Source organism: Thunnus thynnus, chromosome 9, assembly GCF_963924715.1.
Source record: "Thunnus thynnus chromosome 9, fThuThy2.1, whole genome shotgun sequence".
Taxonomy (NCBI): domain Eukaryota; kingdom Metazoa; phylum Chordata; class Actinopteri; order Scombriformes; family Scombridae; genus Thunnus; species Thunnus thynnus.
The window spans coordinates 26,670,946-26,695,402 of record NC_089525.1 but is presented as its reverse complement, the minus strand read 5'-3'; the positions used below and the strand labels follow the sequence as shown (position 1 = coordinate 26,695,402).

The 24,457-nt window shown below is 39.9% G+C and overlaps 1 protein-coding gene across 3 annotated transcripts in view; it reads left to right on the top strand.

Annotated features, from left to right (window-relative positions):
* Positions 1–24,457, top strand: part of pdgfc (platelet derived growth factor c) — a 50,994-nt gene that overhangs the window by 15,218 nt on the left and 11,319 nt on the right. For all 3 annotated transcript variants that reach the window (XM_067599890.1, XM_067599889.1, XM_067599888.1), the window contains 2 exons: positions 16,146–16,338; positions 23,617–23,797. In XM_067599890.1, the coding sequence (XP_067455991.1) occupies positions 16,146–16,338; positions 23,617–23,797 (374 nt within the window). The remainder of the gene's footprint in view (positions 1–16,145; positions 16,339–23,616; positions 23,798–24,457) is intronic.

Here is a 24,457-nt window from a genome sequence, read left to right as displayed (position 1 = left end):
GGCAAATAAATTATCTGTTAATTAATTAGCTTTATCAATTAGGCTGTTATCATGAGCTATAATTTCAGCACAAACTTATACTGTAGGCAGTGTTGGGCAAGCGACTTAAAAAAAGTAATCAAATAGTCATTACTCACTGAAAAACTAATTGCATTATTCAGTAGCAGAGGTGATTAGCTGTATCAATCATTACATTACTTTCTGTTACTCAGAGCTGCCTTCCAATCAACAACTGAACAACTGAATGAACAAAAACAGGTGTTTCCTGACTGCAGGTTCAGCAATGGCTAGCTAGCCAGCTAAGAAGACACACCACGTAAATATGACTCTGGAGCTGCTAAAAGCTAAAGTGGTGAAGGCCATTTCCCTTCACCTCAAGCTTATGTGCCAAGCTAACATGTCTCTTAATAAGATATAAGACTTAATTGCAACAGTAAAATGCACTGTAAAACCAAAACAAGGAGTCGAAAAATACTTAAACACTACAACACCTTTCACAATACACATAGCTGTTTAATCCATTTTAATTTAAAAATGTTGACTAGAAAAGCTCTCATGTATGAAACTAGTGAATCTAAATAAAGATTCCTTCTTGTGGGTGTAATGTAGAGCATCTCTCTCCAAATCATTACCCAACAATTGGCTAATCAGTAGTAAATTTGTGATTTATTAGAAACTACCAGTTCCTCATATACATGATAATTACAGGTTGCCACTTAGTCTGCAGCTATTGATTGCTTAGTTCAGGAATTGAATTGTGAGGTACTAGTAAGAAGTATTTACCCAGATGTACATATCTACTTTCTACTAGCACTGGAGAGAGATGCATCTGTTTTTAAATATTTATCTCAGTAGGTTATTACAGCTATTGTTCCTTAAATGCATCCTCATTAATATTTATTGTTTCCAAAGATAAAATAAGGCTTTTAAAGGCTGGCTGTGTGCTTCCATTTTAGTTTATGTTTCTGTGATGAGGATTGCATCAAATAGTTTGGAGGGAAATGGACACAGATGATGGAAAGGCTTTTTTATGAGCAGTCAGGGAGATGAGAGGAAAGGAGTACTGGGAGGCCTTTTGTCAAACAGTGGACAGTCACAGGCTTAATGACCTGTGTAAACTATAAAAAAGGAAAACTGGTTGCTAAGTGCTTAGCGTTTCCATTTACTTGGCATTTCTCAAAACCATTCCCCAAACAAGCGCATAAAAATGACACCCACTGAGTTTGGTGACATCACAGCAGTGCTCAGAAGATATTAGTCATGGTGAAGTGTGCATATGGTTAGAAGCAAAGGTGATTGAAGTTCAAGCACAGGTTACATGCAGTTCAAGTGCTTAAAGAGACTTAATGAAGTTCACCCTGTGCAGTAAGGGACTGGTGGCGGATGAGTTACAGTACATTTGCATGTACTTGCATAAGTAACTAATTAAATATTTGTAACTAAATGTGAGCAAATCATAATCACTTTCCCCTTTCAACTACAGCTGCAGATTTTTAATTTAGTTGCTGGAAGTGTTTATAAGGAGCAGGTTTGTTTGAGATGAGAATCACTGTTGTTGGTTTCTGGTCGGCAACCTCTGCTTCTTCTATTCTGTTTACTGGCGGATTATTTACACCTTTACCGTCATCTGCTGACGAAATTATTCATTGCGTAGCCTAGTTTATTCGCTTCAAACCAGTTGATGGAAACGCACTTAATTCACATTTTCCTTTTTGCGACATTTCAAAAGTTTGCATAAAATTCTCTTACAAATCTAATGGAAACACGGCTAAAGATCACAGAAATTCAAAGCAACAATCTGTAAGATTTGAAAGGGTCAAAGACATTGTGCTGGCGTAATATTTTTATAAGCATATATCGTTCATATATTTGATAACACTGCTAAGAACAGTAAAGGTAAAGAGGCAGAGAGACAGAGGACAACTTTCAGTTTCAGAGAATCAGCTTTTCAAAACTTTATACACTCCAGTGTATTTCGTTAAACAGCACCGCCACAGTGATTGAAATACAAATCCTTTGGAAACACTTGGATGAATGGATCCATAGAGAGCCTCTCTGTGAGCAACATTGCAATTATACAATAATTGTATTCCCCTCTTATGGGAATTAACCTGCAGACACTAAGTCACTGCCCTCGCCTACAGACGTTTCCCCTCAGAAACATCAATTTTCCCTTTTTCTAATCCTCAAATTGCTACTCATGTCAACTCTGAAGATCCAGGTACAAACTTGCTTGGTTTAGCAAAGCCAGCCCTCTGGCAAGTTGTTGTGCTGGGATGTATGCACAGACGTTGTTCTTCTGGATTTGGAGGGCATGCATTTGGTTTTGTCATGAATGGTGGAAAGCAGTGGACTGGGCAGTTTGGATGGTGGCAGCTGAATTGTTGGGGAGGCAAGCTGTTGACCAGGGGGTCGTCAATTTGAATACTGTGAGGATTTTAGGGCAATGAATTAGACATGCTCCTCACCTCTTTCAACAACTACTGTCACTTTTCTTTTGACCAAAGCAAAGAACTGAGGCTGTAGTGGGTAGCAACAGGCCTGTATCTGTGTAAGTGAGAGCAGCATGTTACAGGAAAAGAGCAGTTGTGCTCAGCAAACCCTCCCTGGGTAAATAGAGGTTGAAAGGAATATACTTTCATTACACTGGGTTCTGCACTGCAGCTCCTCTTCTCTAGACAGCTGGGCCAAAAGGTTAGGAGGGCTTGGTGGGGTGGCAGTAATTAGAGATCCAGGGCAATCCGCTTAAAGAAATCGATCTGTATCTGGAAACAGAGCCATAGACCAGAGAATTTTATTCTTAAACTGTCACAATTAAAATGTTCTTTTACTTGTCTCCTTGTCTGCTGCTTTGGATTAATCATTCAATTTGCCACAGCTGAAAATCTCATCAGACCTTTGAAGGCTTTACCCAGATTTGCTTGCTCCAGGCTTCTTAAATGGTTTTTCAGAGGTTATATTTTCCATGTAAATTGCATGATTTTTTGGAATTTCAAACATTTGTCATGTTTAGATGGCTATTTCTCAGTGTCTATAATGTTTTAACATTTTAAGAGGATGACATATGTCAGGAAATTTAGTACACTGGGAATTGGGAGGTCTATGTTATTTGGATTTTCATGATATAAGATTAAAGTAACAGGACAAGGGGAGGAAGATGTGTGATGACAAATTCACTTAGTGTATGAATGCGGCCATTATTCAAGTTGCAACCTAGGCATCTCTGAGGTTCCAGCACAGATATGTGCGGTCCCAGAGCAAATTTAGAAATCAGTAGTTGAAAAGATGATTGACGTCTTCCAAGCTGTTCATTGCAGATTTGAGTGTTTCTGTCTCGGAGCCAGAGAACTACAAAGTGGATTGTGATCAGCTATCAATCCTCTCAGCTACATTCATTGCAAAACCTGGATCTTTGATCAGTCCTAATCTCAGTGTCTGGATCTGGTACTGCAAAGCTGTCTTTCAATCTGGTTCGCCACAGATCAAACTGTAATTTTCTCCAAACATCCAGCTGTCCAGCTCACAGATGTGACTACAAAGCAGCCTGGAGCTGCTGTCCACAGCTGTGGAGAGGAGTTTAAAAAAGACGTGGTTCATCTGTCAACGCCTGGTTTCTAGCCAGAAGGGGAGGTTCGGCCCGTCTCCCAGTGTTTTTTTGCAAAACATCTTGCAGCCTTTTTACTTTAAATTTGTGCTAAACTATCAGTCCAACCACTTAACAATATTCTGAGTTTGACAGCTGGCAAGGAAATTAAGGTTGATATGGGGCGACCTGCATTAATGAAGGTCCAGGTCTTGATTGAAATTTGAAAGGAAGGAAACAGAAAATCCTAGGCCTATATAATGTATGTCATCTGGACATACAGTCAAACAAACATGAAATTTATTAAAATTCTTGGCAATTGTTTCGGTTCTCTTTTTAACACTCTTTTTTGTTATTACTATAGTGCTTTTACACTGTAACTCTCAGAGATCATAAGTCAGTGAATATCTGTGGTATGTCATTGTCCTTGAAATTTTCTATTTGTGCCATACTTTTCTTTAAGTTTGGGTAGCTAGCACTCTTTTTCCTTTTTCTCTTTTTTCTTTTTATAATTCCAGACAAATTGATGCTACCAGCAATTTTGCCAAAATAGCAAATAGAGAGTAACAAGACAGGTATTTTTTTTTTTTTTTTTAAAGAGCAATAATTTTAAGATATCTCTTTAAATAAGAGAGACAGTAACTTTGCTTGGAATTGTTGGTGCACTTTATTTCATGAATGAAAGGGAGACAAACTGAAATTGGATGGATTTATTCCTCACTTGATGACTTATTTTGGAGGTGATATCATGTCTAAATCCAGGCTCAGGGGCTCAGATACAGAATTCCAGAGGGTCAGCGGCTGTAGTAAAAAGACTGACACTCAATCTTCCTTTCTGGATGCCAAACACAAATGTGAGCACTAATTAGAGGCTCCAAAAAAAATCATTCAGGGGCGGGGAACCATTGTAACCTGAGGAGAAGCCGTTGTGTGGTGACAAGGTTTCAGTCACTGGACGGGCCGAAGCCCAAGGGGTTGAACTACTTCGGTTTAGCTTTGGTGTGTCTGCTTTTCACACAACGTCACATGTGCTTGCACACTACTGCGCAATCACTATCATTAACAGCCTGCAGCTGTGGCTTTAGAAAACCTTATCACAATTTGTAGTCATTTCTCAGATAACACTTTTATGCATTGCATCAAGGGTACATTTCAAAGCAGTAATGGAAGTTAAATCCTCCATGGGCTTGAGGGCTTCTTAGATTTTTCAGTGCAGGCTATTTTTATGGAAATATTTACTGGATCTTGGTTTTTATTTTAATTGTTTTCTAGCAACTCTGAGCTAAGTTTTAAGGCTCATCGTGTTTAGTTTTCATAGTTGTGTTGTATGTTAATATAAAGTTGATGTTTCCTGACACAGAAAGACAAGAGCTGTGTCTCAACTTCACACTTTATCCAAACTATCAATTTTACACTATGTATTAATCTTCAGAGTACTATATATTGTTTTAGCAATTAGTATACAGTTAATTCGTGTTCTTAACCATTTTGTAATAACATACAAGGCATGTGTTGATGCACGGTCCGCAAACCCTTGTTGCTCTTAGAGATGTTCCTGGAGCTGTTTCACACACTTATGTATGAATTAGATATGTTTAATATCCCTTTGCTCAATTCTTTATTACTCTGTGTTCGTCTGATATAACATATGCCCATATTAGACATACAGTATATGCACAAAAATATATCTTACTCAAGTGTAAGGGTAACCCTTCCTTTATCCATCCCCTAATTACTTTAATTAAGTATTTACCTGGTAAATATATGGTAAATTACAGTATATTATGTGATTATATATATATATTATATTATGTGATTAAACACTGGTAATAAGTAGGTAAATACAGACCAATTAGAGCTGAAATACTAAGAAAAACCTCCACTATTACTCACCAACTCAACTTAGCACAGTGTAGTTGTGAACGTTTTAGCTTGGTAATGACTTAGATATAATTGTGTACTTCCCAGTTTATAGAAACACCTCCTCTATTGCCCATTTATTCAAGTTAAAATTGTAGTTATCCAAGGTTTATGTTGGCAACAGCCCAAGTTTAATTATGTACTATCTAGAAATTAAGATAGTACTTTCCAATAAATTACTTTTTCTTATATAGTTATTGTTCATGGCTACACCCAGTTTATCAGATTTAAGCTGAAACTGTACTGTAAAAGGAAGCCTTGTGTGTTTCCATGGTATTACCAGGCTTATCTGGCTTAACTACCTTATCTACCTTATCGTTTGTACCTGGTTATCCTATTGGCCGTGCAATAAACACAAACTTCTACCATGTATGGTCTGCAATGTTACTAAGTGAGACATTACAATTTACAGAGTAAGTAAACTGAAACTGTACTGTAAAAGTCCCTAGTGTCTCTCTTTCTTTTCCTTAAATGTCTCTCCATCCAGGTAGGATAAATTGGTGTGTGATGATTTTTCCTTATCTGGCAATTTTCTGCAAATCCGTTGTGTCAATCCTGTAGAATGGAATCCGAAGCAGCTGGCCACATCGCTTCCAGGTTTTCCTCAGCATGTTTCACCACTGGGACTGGGAACTTCGAGCTACAAATCAAAAAACATCAAGACAAGATATCAAAAAACAATCAAACAAACAAACAAATAATGTCTGCATGTATATTACAGAATAAATCAGATGAATCATCATACCGTCTACTTTCAAATGAGATCTTATCCCTTCCTCAAAACTCAATTTCACAACCTTATTGTTTAGTGATTTTTCTTATGATTTTATAGTATTCCACCAAATATCAACTTCATCTGGTATCAGTAAAGCAAGGCAATGCCCATATAAATGAAATACATTTCCCAAATCTTTCATATAAAATCATAATCCCATTAAACAGGATCTGACAAAGCAGAATAACATTTACAGAAATTAGACTAGCATAACTACATTCAACATATTATCATGATATTAGCACCCACCCACCCGCCAAATGCGGGTAGAGTTTGGCAGTGGCGTGTAACACAGTCACTCTTACTAGCCACTTTGGCAGATGACATTCCATGTCATGAACTCTTTTTGTCATAAACTGGAGCGGTGCTGCAGATCGATCTGAAGAAAACTGCTGTCAACTTGACTCCCAGCGTGCATCGCTTTTCCTAGAGCCACTGAGAGGGCTGATAAATGCCTCCCCCCCTCTTCCCTTTGCTCCTGCTCGCCCACCTGCTGCAGCTACGAGAGCGTGGCCAGGTCACTAACACACACACTCACAAACCTTACTGTTGCATCTACACACAGTTCACATTCACTTGGGAGGATATAAACCTCTCTCTCTCTCTCTCTCTCTCTCTCTCTCTCTCTCTCTCTCTCTCTGCTAGCTTCGTTAGCATGGTGCAGTCTATGATTAACTGTGCTAATGCTAATGCTAATGCTAATTTTCACTAGCGAAAAAACAGGTTTAAAACCATCAAAACAAAATGTACTTACTGGAAAAAAAACATGTGACTCCTTAGAGGTAGTACAACCAAATGCTGAACAAGACTTTTTAGGCGACCAAAACATTACAATGAACTTTCATGAACTGAGAACACAATGAAATAGTGACGGCTATGGCTATGCCTATACTCTATGAATCTGGGGTTATACAATGGATACGTTAGTGACTTGCCTGTGACGACACCCGCTTGTGACTCAAAGCAGCCACACCCTTAATTATGCATAACTTTAAACATAAATAAAATTTAAAGGGGTAAGTTATATAAAAATTCACCCCCTGTACAGTTGTCATGAATGGAGTAATTAGCAACCAAAACCGTTTTATGTACCAGGCTGTAAACATGTTTATTTCTGCTGTAAAATTGGGAATTTTAACTTGGGGATCTATGGGGATTGACTTGCTTTTGGAGCCAGCTTCAAGTGGCCATTCGAGGAACTGCAGTTTTTGGCACTTCCATGTTGGCTTCATTTTTCAGCCCCTTGGAATCAGGCTGTTTTGACCCTCAGTGCATCCCATCAGCTCTCTCTCTTTCTGTCTCTCTTCAGACAGAAGGAAGCGTCTGAAACTACAGAGCTAAAAACTCTGCTTGATAAATAAAAAAGCACAAGTGCAGCAACATCATCAGAAATCAATCTTGTTTCTTGAAGTTTTAGAATTGTTTTGTCACGTATGCCAAGGGAGTTGGATTGTGTTTTTTTTTTTTTCTTACTCTGGAAACTCCAGTGAGTTGAATCAGCCTGCTCTAGTGGCACAGTTAATAGCATAGCATCTTGCTAGCTTAAGGGAATATGAGCAATTCAGTTAATTTGTGTAAAATTAAGCTGAAACCAATTGGAGTCTTTTGAACAGTATTTTGAACAGTATTACAAAGTATTTTGGATGAATATGGTGTGCCCAAATTTATTTTTATTGGCTGTATGATAATATGTTAAATATAGTTATGCAAGTCTAATTTCTGTAAAAGTTATTCTGCTTTGTCGGATCCTGTTAAAAGGAATTATAATTATATATGAGAGACGTGAGAAATGTATTTCATTTATATGAGCAATGCCTTGCTTCACTTATACCAGATGAAGTTAATTTTTGGTGGAATATTATAAAATTATAAGAAAAATCCCAATAGGGTTGTGAAATTGAGTTTTGAGGAAATGGATGAGATCTCATTTGAAAGTAGACTGTATGATGATTTGTCTGATTTATTCTACACTGTATGTGCAGAATGTTTTTTTGATGACGCTGGATTTGTAGCTTGAAGTTAACCCTTTGCTGGAACATGATGGCAAGTCAGTCCCAGTGGTGAAACAACCTGAGGGAAACCTGGAAACGGCGTGACCAGCTGCTTCGGATTCCATTCTACAGGATTGACATAACAGATTTGCAGAAAATTGCCAGATAAGGAATGATCAGCACACACCAATTTATCCTACCTGGATAGAGAGACATTTAAGGGAAAGAAAGAGAGAGAGATTAAGGGCATTTCATTTTGGGTTTTTCAATTTTTATAAACTGTAAGAGAAATATTTAATGCGCTGTAATAAACCTGCCAACTGTTTCATTAACCGCTCAGTTTTTACGTATTTACTCCTCAGAGACCAGGTAAACAAAGTATCATAGCATTGAATACAAGTGTTACAGTATGGACTCTGTTTGAACTCAGTTTCTATTAAGTGTATAATAGTTATATATTTACATGGTAACAACAATTTAAGCTTTGTGTTGGTACATAGTGTTGTATTATCACGTTTATGACAGTTCTCCAGTTTCAGCATACTTATTCAATAAAATTTCCTGTTTAAGTTAGTAACACTATGGGACATGTGGTACAAGTTTGTCTATATTGCATGGGAAGGGAAACCATCCATTTTGATGAAAGGATGTGGTAAGGACTTTGTAATACCATGGGATTTAGCATTGCTTTCTTTTACAGTACAGTTTCAGTTTACTTTTCAGTTTACAGTCTCAGTTTAAATTGTCATGTTATTATTGTCATTATGTCTGCGTTATTACCAAACTACAAAACTATACAGTGCTTAGTAGAGTTGAGTTGAGTTGTTTTTTCTTAGTATTTCAGCTGTAGTTTCTCTGTAGCCTATTTACCTACTTATTACCAGTGGTAATTACCCAGAAATATATTATAATTTACCATATATTTACCATGTAAATACTATAAAAGGGAACTGTAAAAGGAAGGGTTACCAATGTTGGACCATATGTGGGAAAGCTGCAGAATATACACACACACACACAAACTGGTGGTATCAGGTTGGGCCATCTGATATGATCTGCAAATGTTTTGCTTTGCCTCTGCAGCAGGTGTCAACAGATGTCCCTCCTGCCCACTCAGCAAGGTTGACCTACTCTCAGAGAAAGAGAGAGACCACCCCTCAGTCAGATGACCCCTGGGTTCAGCACCCTGCTGGAAATTATCTGCCCTGCTAAAATGTTCTTGAGCACATTATTATCACCCTTCCCCCTTCCCAGGATCACTGGTCTCGCCTCCCTGTAATGAGACGGGCAAGAGAGTTGAGCTTTTCATTGCATGGATCAATAAAGTATTGCATTATTATGTTACGACATAGTGGAACCAAGGGACTCAGTGCTTTCAGTGCTGGGACTGATTGCATTTCTTGTGACCTTTGACTCTTTACTTAAAGAGCTTTCACGGGTCATAATTTTCCACCTGTTGATGACAGGACTTGAAGTTCAAGAAGTTTGGAGAGTGAACTAGACAGAAGGAGGAGCTACAATATACTCTGGACAGCAAATACAAGATTATTAGTGTGATGTTTTGCTTTTTTTCCTCCCATTTCTGTTGATTTAAAAAAAAAAACATGAGGAGGAAAAAGCTTGTCTGGCAGCCCTGCTACTGTCTGTCTTAATGGATCTTCATAAGTCTCAGCAACCTTTCTATCATGCTCTTATGTCCTCCATGACTGGTGATGTAACATATTTGTCATGCGTCCCATCACACACAGTGGAACCGCTATCCTCCTTCATGACACATCTTGTTGATGTGATGCGGGCTAAAAGGATATTTTCTATTGTTCAACTTAATTTGAATTCATTTGAATTCATTTAAAAACCATTAATGGATAATATTTATATTGTGACTACATTTCGTGCTGTGGGGCATTTGTGGTTTTATTGTTGTTGTGGGTAACAGCACAATTAGTTTTGGTGAGCCATCTAGAGGCTTGAGGCCCAACTGCAATTGCATAACCTGCATGTCTGAGAGTTGTGTTAGCTTTTATGACACATAATATCAAACACCAGAGATATTACTTGTGAACCACAGAAGCACTGAAATGATGTCTTGGTCAATGTCCGTGATCAGGCTACTCTCAAAGTGAATAATGTCTTATTTTTGTATATTATTATCAACACAGTGCAAGCACATCATACAGATACTGATAAAGAAGGCTACAGAAAATTATACTACGTACCTGCACTGAAAAAATAGTCCTCCACAGGATCTTAACATAGAGTGCAAATGGATATGTCAATGTATTGTATTTTCCAATTCAACATACAGGCATCCATCAGGTTGTTCAAACAAGTGTCTTTTGGGGTTAGTCTTTCAGCCCTTATCTCAGCAACCGCTCCTCTGACTTTGGGTGTCAAACCTGCTCTACCTCCTCTTTAGACCGTAACACAGGAGCATATGCCTGGCAGATTAAAATCGCTACAGAACTGAGTCCCACACAGCCAAATTATTTTTAATGGTATGAAAGATTCCCAAGGCATATTTCAGCCCTTTTTTACCCGACTGACTGTAAACCCAAAAGCAATAAGCAGGGTCGGGAATTTACTGCACCTGTAGTAACCACTGCACAGTCTTAATAAGCAACAGATGTTGGAGTGATTGCATCGGACCTGAAACCCATGTAGTAAAAAAAAAAAGGGGGAATGCATTGTTAGGTACAGTTTCATCACCTGACCAAAGCTGCTTCAACTCTGTCGCTTAGGGGCTTTCATTCATTTTGATCAGCAGGTAACAGAGCTGAAATTAAAAACAATTTGGATTTAGTGTCACAGTGACTCGGCTGTCGATTACTGGACAGGAAATGGCTGTCATGACTGGTTATTCTTGATGCATGACATTGCTGGGAGAACACAGTGTAGTGTTAGTACAATCTTTAGACCATGATGTGTGAAAATAATCATTTGGCCAACCTCATATTTGAAGCAGCCAGAAATATTTACTCCTTTCTCAGATCTGGATAGTAGCAGGGCCAAAATGTTGCTGGTTTTACAAAAGAAAGCCAAAATTATGTTGACTATATCAGTCAGTGTGACCACCAGATAAACTCCAAAGCAAAGGGCTGCTTTAGCAAGAGACTGTAATGATATCATGTGAAGAAAGATGAATTTAGTGAGCCTAACAGAGGTAAGAATGAGTGGTTTTCATTCCTCCCTCTCCGTTTTTATGAGAAACATGCTGCAGTCTGAACAAACGGGCTGTTCTCATTAGTTAATCTTTGCTTGGAGGCATCTAACATTTATTAATGCATCTGGGCATGCATGTATGTAATGTTTCTGCGTGACAGCATGTTTAGGTGCATCGGCTTTATGTGTGTGTGTGGGGGGAGGGGGGTGGAACTTGGTTGTGTGTACATCTTCTAATGTGCTGTATCCCCTGAACTTTGCAGTCTTGTATTTATATTAATTTGTATATTACTCATTTCTTCTTCTCCTCCTTCTTATTATTATCATTACTACTACTAGTAGTGTTAATAGTTTATTAGCTGCTTTGATTCATGTTGAAGGGCTGTAATGTGCCCTAATGTAACAGTGTGCATATGTCCATCCTTCTCCAGTTTTGTTTTGGCAGGGGAAAGGTTAATGTTTAACAGCATGAATGGTTCACCCACTAACGTGTGAACAAAGCACAATGGCTGCACTGTATAGGCTCCTATTTATTCAGAGTCACTTCCTCCCTTAATAGTCGGCTCTACTTTCCTCACAGAGGAAAAAAGTAGGTCAAGGAAAAGTCATGTTTGAGGTAATTCACTCTAGGGGACTGCTTCTCTGATCATTAGATGACATTGGTTAACCCCGAGAGTGAGGTCATTTTCAAGTCAAAGTTACGCCCAGAATCTGGCCCGAGTGGTAGCGTGTCTGTGCATTTTACAGTGCATGGAGGATAAATCAGAGAGGGAGGATATCAGTGGGAAAGTTGAAGAAAGAAGTATGAAAAGACAGTATTGTTTATTACATAGATAAAGAAAAGCTTCAGGAGAAAAAAAGGAATAAGGCTGGCTTGTGACCTTGTGGATGTTTCTTCAATCATATATTGGTTTTCAGCTGATATACCCTGAAAGAGCTCACTTTAGAGGAGTTTCTGCTTTGATGCAAGCGTACAAAAGATCCATAGTGAAGAATCACTTGCACAGTTTATTCTTGAGCTTCATGCACAAAGACCTGAACCGAACAGGAATGCAAACACATTGTTCCCCCACACACTGCAATTACTTGTGATGAGTGTGTAAGGATTAAGCAGGATATTTGCAGACTTTTTGGATTAAGTATGATTTCATCCAGGCAGATCTCGGGAATACCTTTTCATCAGGACCTAATGCTTTGATGTCAAGAGTTTTTTTTTCCTTCTTTTCCCTTTCTCTGCAACAGCAGGCTCAGATTTTCCTTTCACATGCTCCTTTTAATTACACTCTTAATAAAGAGGCAGTCCTGTCAACATTTAGCAGACTTTCGAAAAGAATTATGTACAGGGAAAGCCCCAAAAAGTAAACATCTATTTATAGTTGTGCACGTTTTTGTTGTTGATGTTTTATTTTTGTTTTTTTGGTTACTTATTAATAACATATGTGCACCTACTGTCACACATGCAATACAGCACATCTGGAGTCATATTAAAGAATCATGGTTTTTCATCATTATTAATTATGTAGGTTATGAGCCTGTGTGTTAGAGCCCACAGTAATGGGGATGTAATTAAAAACATGTCATTGTGATGGAGAGCCAAGCTTTAATAGTATGAAAACTATCGGCTTGTTTCCTTCTGAGCCAGCAACAGTCAATCAAACCTAGTGTGTTGCCGCTACTTGCATCGCAGATTAAAAGGGCAAGCAGCTTTTTTTTTCAATAATTTGAGAAAAGACATCAAAGAAATATTGACTGCAGGAACAAAACTGATCATGCTGTTATTAACCCTGAAAGGTGTAGTCCTAAAAGATTCCTAGACCAAGAAATATGGGTTCAATGGGCCTACTTTTCAATCCAATGCTACATAAAATGTCTGTTTTCAATCCGCAAGAAATACATGTTTGACTGAAATAACAGTTTGATTTGCTCTAAAAAAGTACCCATATTTGATGAGAGTTTGCACTTGAGGCCAGGTCTTCACACAGTTGTGAAAGAGCCTGTTCATTGAGAAATCATGCCTGGGCTATGTTTTTCTTTGGATCTGGCACGTCATTCATTCTTTTCCCACCTGGCTCACCACCAAACCCAAATGAAAACATCAAAGTGATATCTCTAATCTGAAGTAATTGTTTTTTTTTAAAAAAAAGGTGTCATTTAAGTTTTATCGACTTACGTTGATAGACAGCATCAGTCAGATGCCAGGAGGAAAAGTGTGGCTGTTGGGTTGCATCTTGATAAAAAATGCTGGTTTTCATTGGATTACAGATTTACCCTCCAGTCAAAAACTAAGACCTAAACAAAACTGAAAGGCAAGCACAAAATGCAGAAGCATCATATACCAACTTTTGGTGTGAGTACAGATTTCATGTAGATCAAAATGTTGGACTGTTGCTGCAAATAAAAAAAAATCTATTAATTAAATTCAAAACTTCCCCATTCATTCTCTTATTCTCAACATTCTCTTGTTGTTAGAGCAAATATATTACCAAATATTGAATGTTTAATACTTCACTTAGTGAATGTGCTTTCATTCAACAATTCTGTTCAAATTGTTATTGACTTTGAATTGCCAGAATGGGTATTGCCAGTGAAATACAGACAGAACCCAGCTGTCATTGGTTTCACTCACATATTTTCAGTGACCACTCCTTCAGACAGAGTTGTTGTCCTTGGAACCATCCTGAGCAACTCAGAGTTGGTGTGGAACTGAATTAGGGTGAGCACCTGGCACAGACTTGATCTGCGTGATCTGTGTTTTTGTTTCTATTGCGAGCAAAAAACCCCAGCATGAATCACACTGCTGGGCATGAATCACATCCTTAAATCAAATTTATGGCAAAATAAAGAGTAATCAGGCTCAAAATGTATTTCAAATATAAATTTGTCCAAACAAGTTGCACTGGGGAAATGGTTACTCATCCGTTTAATGAACAAACCTCCAGCAGCACACTCCGTCTCCTGAGCACATTAAACCCCTGCTGGCTCCTCTGACGTGTAGATATATTGGATTGGCTTGTGAATACTGAATGATCATCAGTGGTACAAAACTAAACACCACTTAAACAAACTGAGGAAAGGCTGGGGATAGTCTGAAATCATCTAAGAAAGAATGTCATCAAAATTTCAACACCGCATGTTTATACTAATAGCAGTATGTTGAGTCAGAGTTGTTATTAGTAGCCTATATTGCTGTGCTGTCAATTTTTGTCATCCCAAACTCCTTAGCGCTGATAGATGCCACATGTAGAATTTTAACTTCAAACCATCACCACATTGTTTAGAAAAAAAAAAAAAAAAGTCAAGCGCAATGTTTTGTAGCCTTATCGGCCGGCCTCCATACTGCAATCCAAATAATTTCTTTTTGCTTTAGAGCGCAATATTCCTTTATGGGACAAACCAGGAAGATTTTGCTGCTCTCTTAAATGTAGATACAACATTTTGTGAATTTTCCTTATTCTCTGTCAAACCAAGAGTGATTTTAGAGGATCATTGTCACTTTCATTTGTACAGTCATTGCAAACATAGCGCATGGCAAGTTTAGCCTAGCTTAGCGCAAAGACTGTACGCAGAGGGAAAAGGTTAGCTTAGCTCTGTCAAAAGTGCACGCTCAACTCTACAGCTGAAGTATTTAACTGTTGCATATTTAACATGTATAGAAATAGAAAACAAGATGATGCAGTTCAAAAATCTGTTAGCTCACACATTTTCTGACTAATAGCATGGTCTGCAAGACCTGTGTCCTTGGCACCTTGGCACACTTTTAAAATTCTGAGCACCTGTTTGCCAACCCGTTTGCTAACAAGAAACAAGACCGTTTGGGAGTTACTTAAAGGCATAATTTCTCACTTATATAAAAAAAAAGATTAGTTGTTAACTCCCTGCTTTTGTGCTAAGCTAAGCCAGGATGAAACTAATCTACTCTTTGTAAGACAAATAAGTGAATTTCCACAAATGTTGTATTAATGGACAATTGTTAATGACTATTATGCTGTGTGCTCTGCACCATAAGTTATTTTAAATATGATAAATCAATGCTACGTTTATCCTAAATAATCATTTTATCAATTTTGATAATTTAAAATATAAAAATCCTCTTCTCATCTCCTCTCACATATTATCATTTTATCTATTATTTTGACCTGATGAATTAAAAAGGGTTGTGTGATCAGCATGACTTCAGGGTGTTGTCATTGTGGTGTTTGTTGAGGCTCAGGTGGAAGTATCCTGGCAATTTTTCTCCTGAAGGTGACAGGGTCTGATTGAGCCCTGGGGGACTGAGTGACACGCTTCGTCAGTGTGATTAAAACCCTGCAGTCACTGGTCCCAATGGGCATTGATGGCTTTATGAGAGGAGCTTTGGTAAAATCCTCTGGCAGTGTTTGCTTGGAAGTGCTCTGCTGATTGAGCTAATGTTTTAGGTTCATGGAGTCAAGACATTGTATCACAACACAAAAGTAAGCAAAACTGAGTCGGAGAGACAGTGAAGATCATCTTTGGTCAAAACACTGCTTTCACCATTTATACTGAGCACCTGGATATACTACCTCCTTCCTGTTGTAAGCTTTGCCTCCCTCGACAAATCCCTCTAAAGTCAAATCATGGTGATTGATCTCTGTGGGTTAACTGAATATCTTTGAATCAATCAAATTTCTGTTAAATCAAAAAAAATGCAAAACATTGATTTATTTGTTTGTTTTGTTGTTGTTGTTTTCTCTTTTAGGAGTGCAAGAATCCCAACAGGAGAAGATAATAACAGTATCTGGAGAGGGAATGGTGCACAGCCCAGACTTCCCACAAGCTTATCCCAGGAATACCGTGTTGGTCTGGAGACTAGTGGCATCAAGCAACATGAAGATCCAGCTCACCTTTGATGAGAGGTTTGGTCTAGAGGACCCCGAAGATGGACTATGCAAGTAAGAACATACTAGATCAATACTATGATGTCTCCTTATAAATACAAGCAGATCTAAATATTCTTAGCCTTGTAAAGGAAGAATACATCTAATTCATGGTGACAATGACCCAGTGGTTATCAATGTTTCTCTATGCTAACAGACTGTCAGGGAATTCAACAACATGACATGAACTTTAAATTTGTTATACAGTAATTCTGAATATTAGGCTATAATTTTGTATCGCATTATTTTGGAATATGTACCTGTCCTTTCTTTCCTTTCCTTCCATTGTAATGTGAGCTAAAGGGTTAGCATGCACCAGAGATGCACAGGGATGAGTGGATAATTTTTCTACCAGGATCCCCCTCACTGATTTGGCTTAGGGTATACTTTCAGTGGTCCATGCATTTTTGCCTGAAAGACAATCTTGTCCATCATATTTGTAAAAGGATAACCTCCTGCAGAAGTATACAGTGTTTCATTAAGAGTTTCCTCTGCTCGCCTGGCCAGCTCTCATTAAATGGGGGCTTCCTCGGTTGGTATGTCAGATACGTGTTGGGTGGAGGTAAGGACGTGTCCTGCCTGTGTTCTAGACCATCTTTAAAGATTTAGAGTCAGAGTGTGGCCATTTGTGAAATTGCCTTTGGTCTGCCATGACAGCTTGTGAATATTGAAAACCCAGCAGCAGAGTGATTTGTTTTGCCCAAGACACTGTGGTGACGTGGTACAGACCAGCATGTTTTACTTGATTTAATTGATATTTTAAGCTGCTCACGTGATTGCTCGAAAAACACTTCTGATTGGCATACATACAGTACATCCTCTATTTTATTGAGGAGCCCACTTTCATTACTGCCTGGGTTTGTCTCTGCTGCCTTTCAATTTAAACAGGGATCCCAAGCCCCAACGATCAATTTACCCTCTGTGCATTATGCTCAGTGCCCTGCTGTCAATATATCACAACTGACTGGTTAGCATGGAGGAGCCCAGTCGGGGGAAGGTGGAGAAGAGCTGGGGGAGGGTGACCTCGCTAATCATTCCTGGAGAGCCCCCTAATGGATGACAAAGCGAATTACAGTTCTCGACAGCACTGACAAGGCTTAGATGTTGGACATGGTAGCACTAGATGAATGTACCTTATAAGAAATAACCTAAAATGAGGCATTCATTATACTTCTGTTGCAGTGTCAGTTTCATTGATTAGTGAGTTGTTTATGATTCTGGTGCTGATTTTGGTTGAGAGACTGGGTTTGATTTACCATATTTCCTCAAATAAAAGACGATAGTCTATTAAAAGCTGGGTTTTTCATAAAGGCCAGGGGCATGATCGACACAAACAAATAAAGGCCAACCCCAAAAACAGGCCGGGGAAAAAAAAAGGGTGGATAAACTCCTGGTGCCTGTTATATAATGTGCATGCCAGTTAAGCATAAGGTAGTTAGCTGGATGTAACTCCAGTTCTATGAGTTGCATAGCCCTCTAACTGACTGTCACAGAGAGGGGAGGGGGATGGAGGAGATGCGATATCATTTAAATACGGGGATAACAGCGTATATTTTAATAATATTGACAGCAGCGACACTACATGAGCATGGGTAGCCAGGGTAACCAGGGTAACTTGGCTAAGCCAGCGAGCATCCATGAGCATGCTACCAACATGCAACTGCTAAGTGGTGCACTGCCAAAACATTCCAGGTGGAACTCAAGTGCTAGAATTATTGTTCTGCATGTCAGAGTAAGTGGATTACCATAATTACCGGTAATGCAGTAAAAATAATTTAACAGAGTAAACGGAAGCAGATCAGAAAACAAGGAAACTTCATACTAAAATATGCAAAAATATACTTTTCAAACAGAGAAAATTAGAAATAAAGGCCTCTCTCTAATGTAAACCTGCTTCCAATAAAGGCCTAGTATCCTCTGCAGTTGAGGTAAATAAAGGCCCCGGCCACTATTTGAGGAAATACGGTAATTTGCTGTAATGTATTGCCATCCAGAATTCATGGTTCTGTTGCACAGTGTACTGCCTGTATCTATTTTTTACTGGTTGTTGCTTATAAGAAAAACTAAGACACAGTATGTGAGAGCAGGTAATCCGAGCCCCCCAGCACGCCTCTTTGGTGGGCCAGGTGCCTGTTGACGAATGAGGTTAGTGTTGCTGTCGAAACCCCGTGAGGGAAAGTTCCACAGTGGGGCAGGGTGCAGACTGACAACTTTTGTGCCGTCCTGCTTTTACAAGACTGCACTAGTCAGCGTCCTCAGGGAGAGGGGCGAGAGACAATAACAACATCCTTTTCCAGGGTCATTCAAGTCATCGCCACGTCTACCACTCCAGCTCCTGCATTTTTCATTCTCTTCACCACCCCAACTGAGGCCCAACAGGTTTTGATTGGATCCCAAGATACACACTCTTGGCAGGGTTGGCAGACAGATGAATGCAGCATGCAATCACAAGCAGAAACAGACACAAATTCACAAGTCTATCTACAGTACTTGTCTTTTCTCTCGTCCTCTTTCCTTCTCCCTCTTTTAGTACATGCGCACACACACTCTCTGTCCCCCCACACACACTCTCACATACATAAGCCTCTGGCCTAGTCTGCATATCTACTTTATCTTTCATGTGTGTTTAAAAATTTATTCACAGTATTTCCCTTTAGACCTTCATTCCAATGGTGTTACAGCAAAAAAAACATTCATACATAATGTTATTGATATACTGCTCTTACCCTTGTGTTGCTGCACAATGTGATGCAAATAAACAAGCCTGTAATCTCCTGTCCAGTGATTCACAGCAATGGCCTGGGATAAAACAAACAACAGTGGGAGACACGTTTGACTCTGGTAGCAAGCCTGGAGCGAGAAGTCTTTGCTAAGATGAGAGAGAGGCTGTGTAGTTGAGATGCTCATCTGCTATTCTGTTTGTCTGTGGCACGATGAAAAGCATTCTTACCAAATCCACTGGAGGAGACGCATATTGGAGAGGGATTGGTCTTGCTGCCGGTTGGCATGGCAGCAGAGTCGTGCTTGACGGCTCACAGACAGGACTGTTCTCAGAAAGGCATTTATACTCTATGTATTTATACTGTCTTTAGTCTGAAAGGAGAGGACTAAAAAACAGTGTTTGTGCTACTAATCTGCAAACTATGTAGGAGAGGGATTTGTGAGTACTGAACACATTTTCCTTGCAGTGTACAGGGAAGTAATCCTATCTGTTTGTGCTGTATATAAAATGTCTTTGTTGCTTGGATTCTCTTCACTGTGACTGTACAACAGTTTGGTATATATGTCAGTGCATTTGTAAATCTGAGAAACCGCTGTTTGACATGGTGATTCTGAACACATGGCGATGTGTAATGATCAGGGCATCCTGCATTATTGATGAGCCATCTGTCAAAGCTCTGGAGCTGTCTGAAGGATGATTTTTAGTGAGCAAAGCTTCCCTCTCCACTGACCTCCATCGAGAAGGCACCAAGAAGCTAAACTGATGTCTCATCCTTTTCCAAAATCATTTTTATATTCATGTTAGTCTGGTTTGCATTTAAATAAATAAATGTTTTATGCATCAACTAGTTTATCTACCATTTGCACATTTAAACATGACATGAAATCTGTGAATATATCCTTTCGCAGACGTACAATTTCAGTTTAACCTTTCCCAATAAGTTTGTTTGTACTGCTGACAAACTTCCTGTATAACTTTCCAAATCAAAGGCAGCAGAGTCAGTAAAGTTATCGACACCCCTCCCCTTCAGTTTATTTAACATCACAGAAAAATCCATTTTTAGTCTTGCTCGTGTCCCTCCATGTTGTTTTATTGAAACCAGCTTGAACTGAATCTGTCAAGCCTGTGCAAAATGTAAACAATGTCCTTGAAATCCAAATATCCGAATTGGCAGCACTGACTGAGAGGTTAGCGTGCCTGTTGATGCAAATGGCAAAGTGATTAATCCCAGACTGTGAAGAGTCAGTAAAACAAGGCTTTATTGAATGCAGTGAAGCCACTGGTTACACACACAGGTATAAATAATAAAGACTGAACTCCTGAACTTCTGCGTGTCTTAAGTGCTGAGGTTGATTGATGTTAGCCTTGGCACACCAAAGGAGTCTGGAGCATGGCCATATGCTTCTCCACCTCAGAATGTTTACCAGTATTATGGGTTGGCAAGGTGACCAGTGGAGGGAGAGACTGTCACATAATTATAGGGTCACAAAGTTTGATCACCACAACAAACAAGAAATATTTAGCGCACTGATAGAAATGATGATTTTATTTATGTTTTTCTCAACTGAAATGTATATTATCATTTGTGTGAGTGAATTACATGACAGTTGATCAATGAAATCTGTTAAAACCATCATGTCAAAACCAGTATTGTTTTAAAGAATGCAAAGAAATTTTTCCACTTATAATACTTCATTTTCAGCCAGCAGCAGCTCCTGCATTTTATTCAGTGATTGTTATTTTTATAGTCAGAAAAATACAGTGTATTTTAAAATATATAGTAGTTACCTGGATGTAATTCCAGTTCTATGAGTACGTGTGTAGCCCTCTAACGGACTTCACTATTGGGCTGGTAGTTGTGGTACTCATAGAACTGGAGTTACATCCAGGTAACTACTATTTCTATGCTCCGCCTTCTAATGGGTTTCACTGTTGGTCAGAACCTGAAGTGAAGGACATAAGGATAAGATGTGGCCCCAGCTGGGCCTGAACCAACACTAGGCCAAACCCACACAAAAAACACCTTAGTCCATTCCAGACGATGTCCCCTCAGATCGCATCACAGATCCAGTGAGCAAGAGGCTCCCTGAGTCCGACCGCCATGGCAATAGCTGGTATGTCTTCCTGAAGGCCACTGTGCACTTCACATAATATCTGAGCGCATGCACAGGACACAAAGTGTGAAGACGCTCCTCCTTCCTGTCTGTGTGAGGAGGGGGGAAGAAAGCCCTCAAGCGAATAATCCTCAACCTGAACGAGGAGGTGATGACCTTAGGCCTGAAGGCCGAATTTGGTCAAAGGTCCACCGATCCCCTATCATCACTGAAAGACAAGCAGGAGGGGTGCCTCAACAATGCGGACAATTTGCCTACCCTCTTAGCTGATGCCAGGGCTAAGAGGAGCACCATCGTGATAGACAGCACCTCTAGGTTTGCCTGATCCAGAGGTTCAAAAGGTGGACCTGCTAAGCAGTCCAGCACTGTCTGGAGGTCCAGATGAGTGATGAGTGGGAGGCCTCGGCCTGTGGGCCCCTTATAGGAAGTGCTTCACCAAGGGGTAGTTCCTGGTGGTGAAGCGATGTAGACCACCGTAATTGCCATCACAAACACCCCAAAGGTGGATACGGTGCGACCACTGTCGAATAAACCCTGCAGGATATCCAAGATACCCTTCAGGGGAGGCTCCTGGCTTCACACCAGTCCGCAAATACCCACTAATGAGTAAGCCCTTGAGGTAGAGGGGGCATGCGCATTCTGAATCATGGAGACTACAGCAGCTCAAGGAGAGCCTCCACTCCTCCTGGAGTGGATCACCCTGGACAACAAGTCCTCCCCTGTGTTGAGAGACCCCGGAATGTGGCAGGCTCTCAGAGCAGAGGTGGTGATCTGCCCAGGTCAGGACAGTCACCGCCACCCTGCACATAGTCTCGTGATACCGGACAATCGGAGATCTCCACCTACCGTAGTCTGGGGATTTCTAAATATATGGTAGTTGCTTGAACCGCAGTGAGAACAACCACTAACAAACTTACACCTCTTACATTTTGTCAACGACACACATTCCGAGAAATGATGCTCTCCCCCCCATTCTCCTCCATTGTGAACTGCATGTCACTGCCCCAATATGAAGGGCCGCCCTAAAGACCCGTCTTCAGTCTCTATGAGCAAAGCGTTTAGACTGACCTGTGAGTCTACCCTGTGCAGGACCAGGGATCTGACACCCCCTGTCTGTTGAGGTAATCCTCCACAGTGGTGTTGTCTGACCTCACCATGACGTGCTTCCACCTCAGCTGTTGGGCAAAATGGTGCAGCACCCTCTCAACCGCTATGAGCTCCAACAGATTGATGTGGCATAGGGAGCTTGGCCACGTGCCTCCCACCCTAGCCTGGTTGCAGGTCAGGCCCCAACCAGCCAACGTATATATATATATATACATGTCCTATCAGAAGAGGGATGAGGAGAGTGAAGAGAGAGAGGGAGAGATAACAGAGGCAGAGGGGGAGAAAGCGAGTCACAGTGCAGGTGCCTCCTCCTCCTCCTCCTCCTCTCCACCCCTCTGGCCGCCTCTGTGTTGTTCGTGTTGTCGGTGTTTTGTCAGTCTGCGTCCAGCTTGTGCTGAAGCTGCTGCTACTGCGGGTCCCTGTGCCATGTGCCTGATTCCCTGTTGTCACTGATTTGTTGCTGCTCTCCCTCTGTCTCTGACAGAGAGAGAGACAGCACCTCTTGTTGCTGCTGCTTCTCTGCCGGAAAAAGTAACAGCAGCAGCTTCAGCGCAAGCTGGACGCAGACCAACAAAACACCTAAAGCACAAGCAACACCGAGGTGGCCAGCTGATATCTGATATCTGCAAGCACAGCTTCATATCATATCTATGTCTAAACTCAGCAGTCTATCTAGCACAAAACAACTGTCATGTAAATGTAATTGTTTACAAAGTGAGTTTTTCAAACAGCTGAGAATTTGTTTTGTAGTCCAGTTAAAGAGGCCTGGAGCTCTCCCAGAGTCAACATACAGTGTAACTAGTTCAAGGTTTAATGAAAAACTATATTTCAATGACTACAAATAGCATCAGTGCCTGTCAAAAAGCTACATCAGCATTCATAACTGCTAAACAGTAAGAACAGCCGCTTATGCTGCACTGTCAGCCAACCTGAGATTTGTCCTGAACACACTAGCAATCTCCAGTTCATTTTTATTCATTTAATTCAGGCAATAAATAATCTCATCTCTCACCGCTGAGAAACTGTAACTGTAACCTGCTGTTCAAGATTTTTTTTTCTTGTTTAATTTGGTTAAGCCTTTATTTCCCTGGGCAGTTCCATTTATATTAACAATCTCTCCAGAAGGGCAAGGCAATGCCAAGGAAACAGCACCATGGCAAGTATTAAAGGTGCTGACAAACTTTTAACAAGCAAAAATGCAATTAAAATCTACTAACATGCATGTGTAGAGGTCGAAATGTACCACAAGAATGCCCAAACCCAGCAAGTACTGGCTCATAGTTGTAGTATAACTGAGAAAAATCATATTTCGTGTTAACGTCCTGCTGTTTCTCTGTCTCACCCTACTAGGTATGATTATGTGGAGATAGAGGATCCGACTGAAAAGACCATTCTGGGTCGCTGGTGTGGATCCCAGTCAGTACCAACTACTCACATTTCCAAAGGTAGTCAGATCAGGATCCGCTTCATCTCTGATGAGTACTTCCCCTCTGAGCCAGGATTCTGCATCCACTACTCCCTTCTGCCTGTGGTAAGTACAGTATCAATGGTCAGGAGCTGAAAAACGTGCATTGTGAGTTTATATTGTTGAGAGTTTAGCTGTCATATAATGTTTCAGCTTCTATCTCCATTTGTAAATGCACCAACCTCAGGGAGTTGATATGGCGGTATGCAAACTTTCTCCATCCAAACACAATTAAAATAATTTCCTTGTTGCATAGCATGCTCTCTTAATTGGCTTAATTGTCTTAATTGGTTATACTTTTCTGCTTTAGTGTACTGCAGGTTTTGAGCATTTTGATGAGAAAGTACTTTGGAACATCTGGCACTTGTACCATCATTTATTTTCCTTATGAGGATGCACAGACGCCAGAACGTCTTATTCACTTTTACACAGGGAAAAAAAAAAGGCCACAATCTCTGCACTGACAGAGGTGAGTACAAAGTTTCCCTCCTAAGGGTGTAGTACATACATTTCCTGAAAGGATTGAAACTGGAATTTTCTGCAACAGACCCTGGAGTAGTTCCAAAACAGCACAACAGTTGAAAACAACACTCTGTCTTGTGCTACTTCTTGGAGTTACAGATTACAGATTGTCTTTTAGTGGACAAAATTGACTTAAAGTGGTTTCAAACTCAGTCATTTTCTCATTTTCTGTGTCTAGTATTGTTGCCACATTTATAATCATAA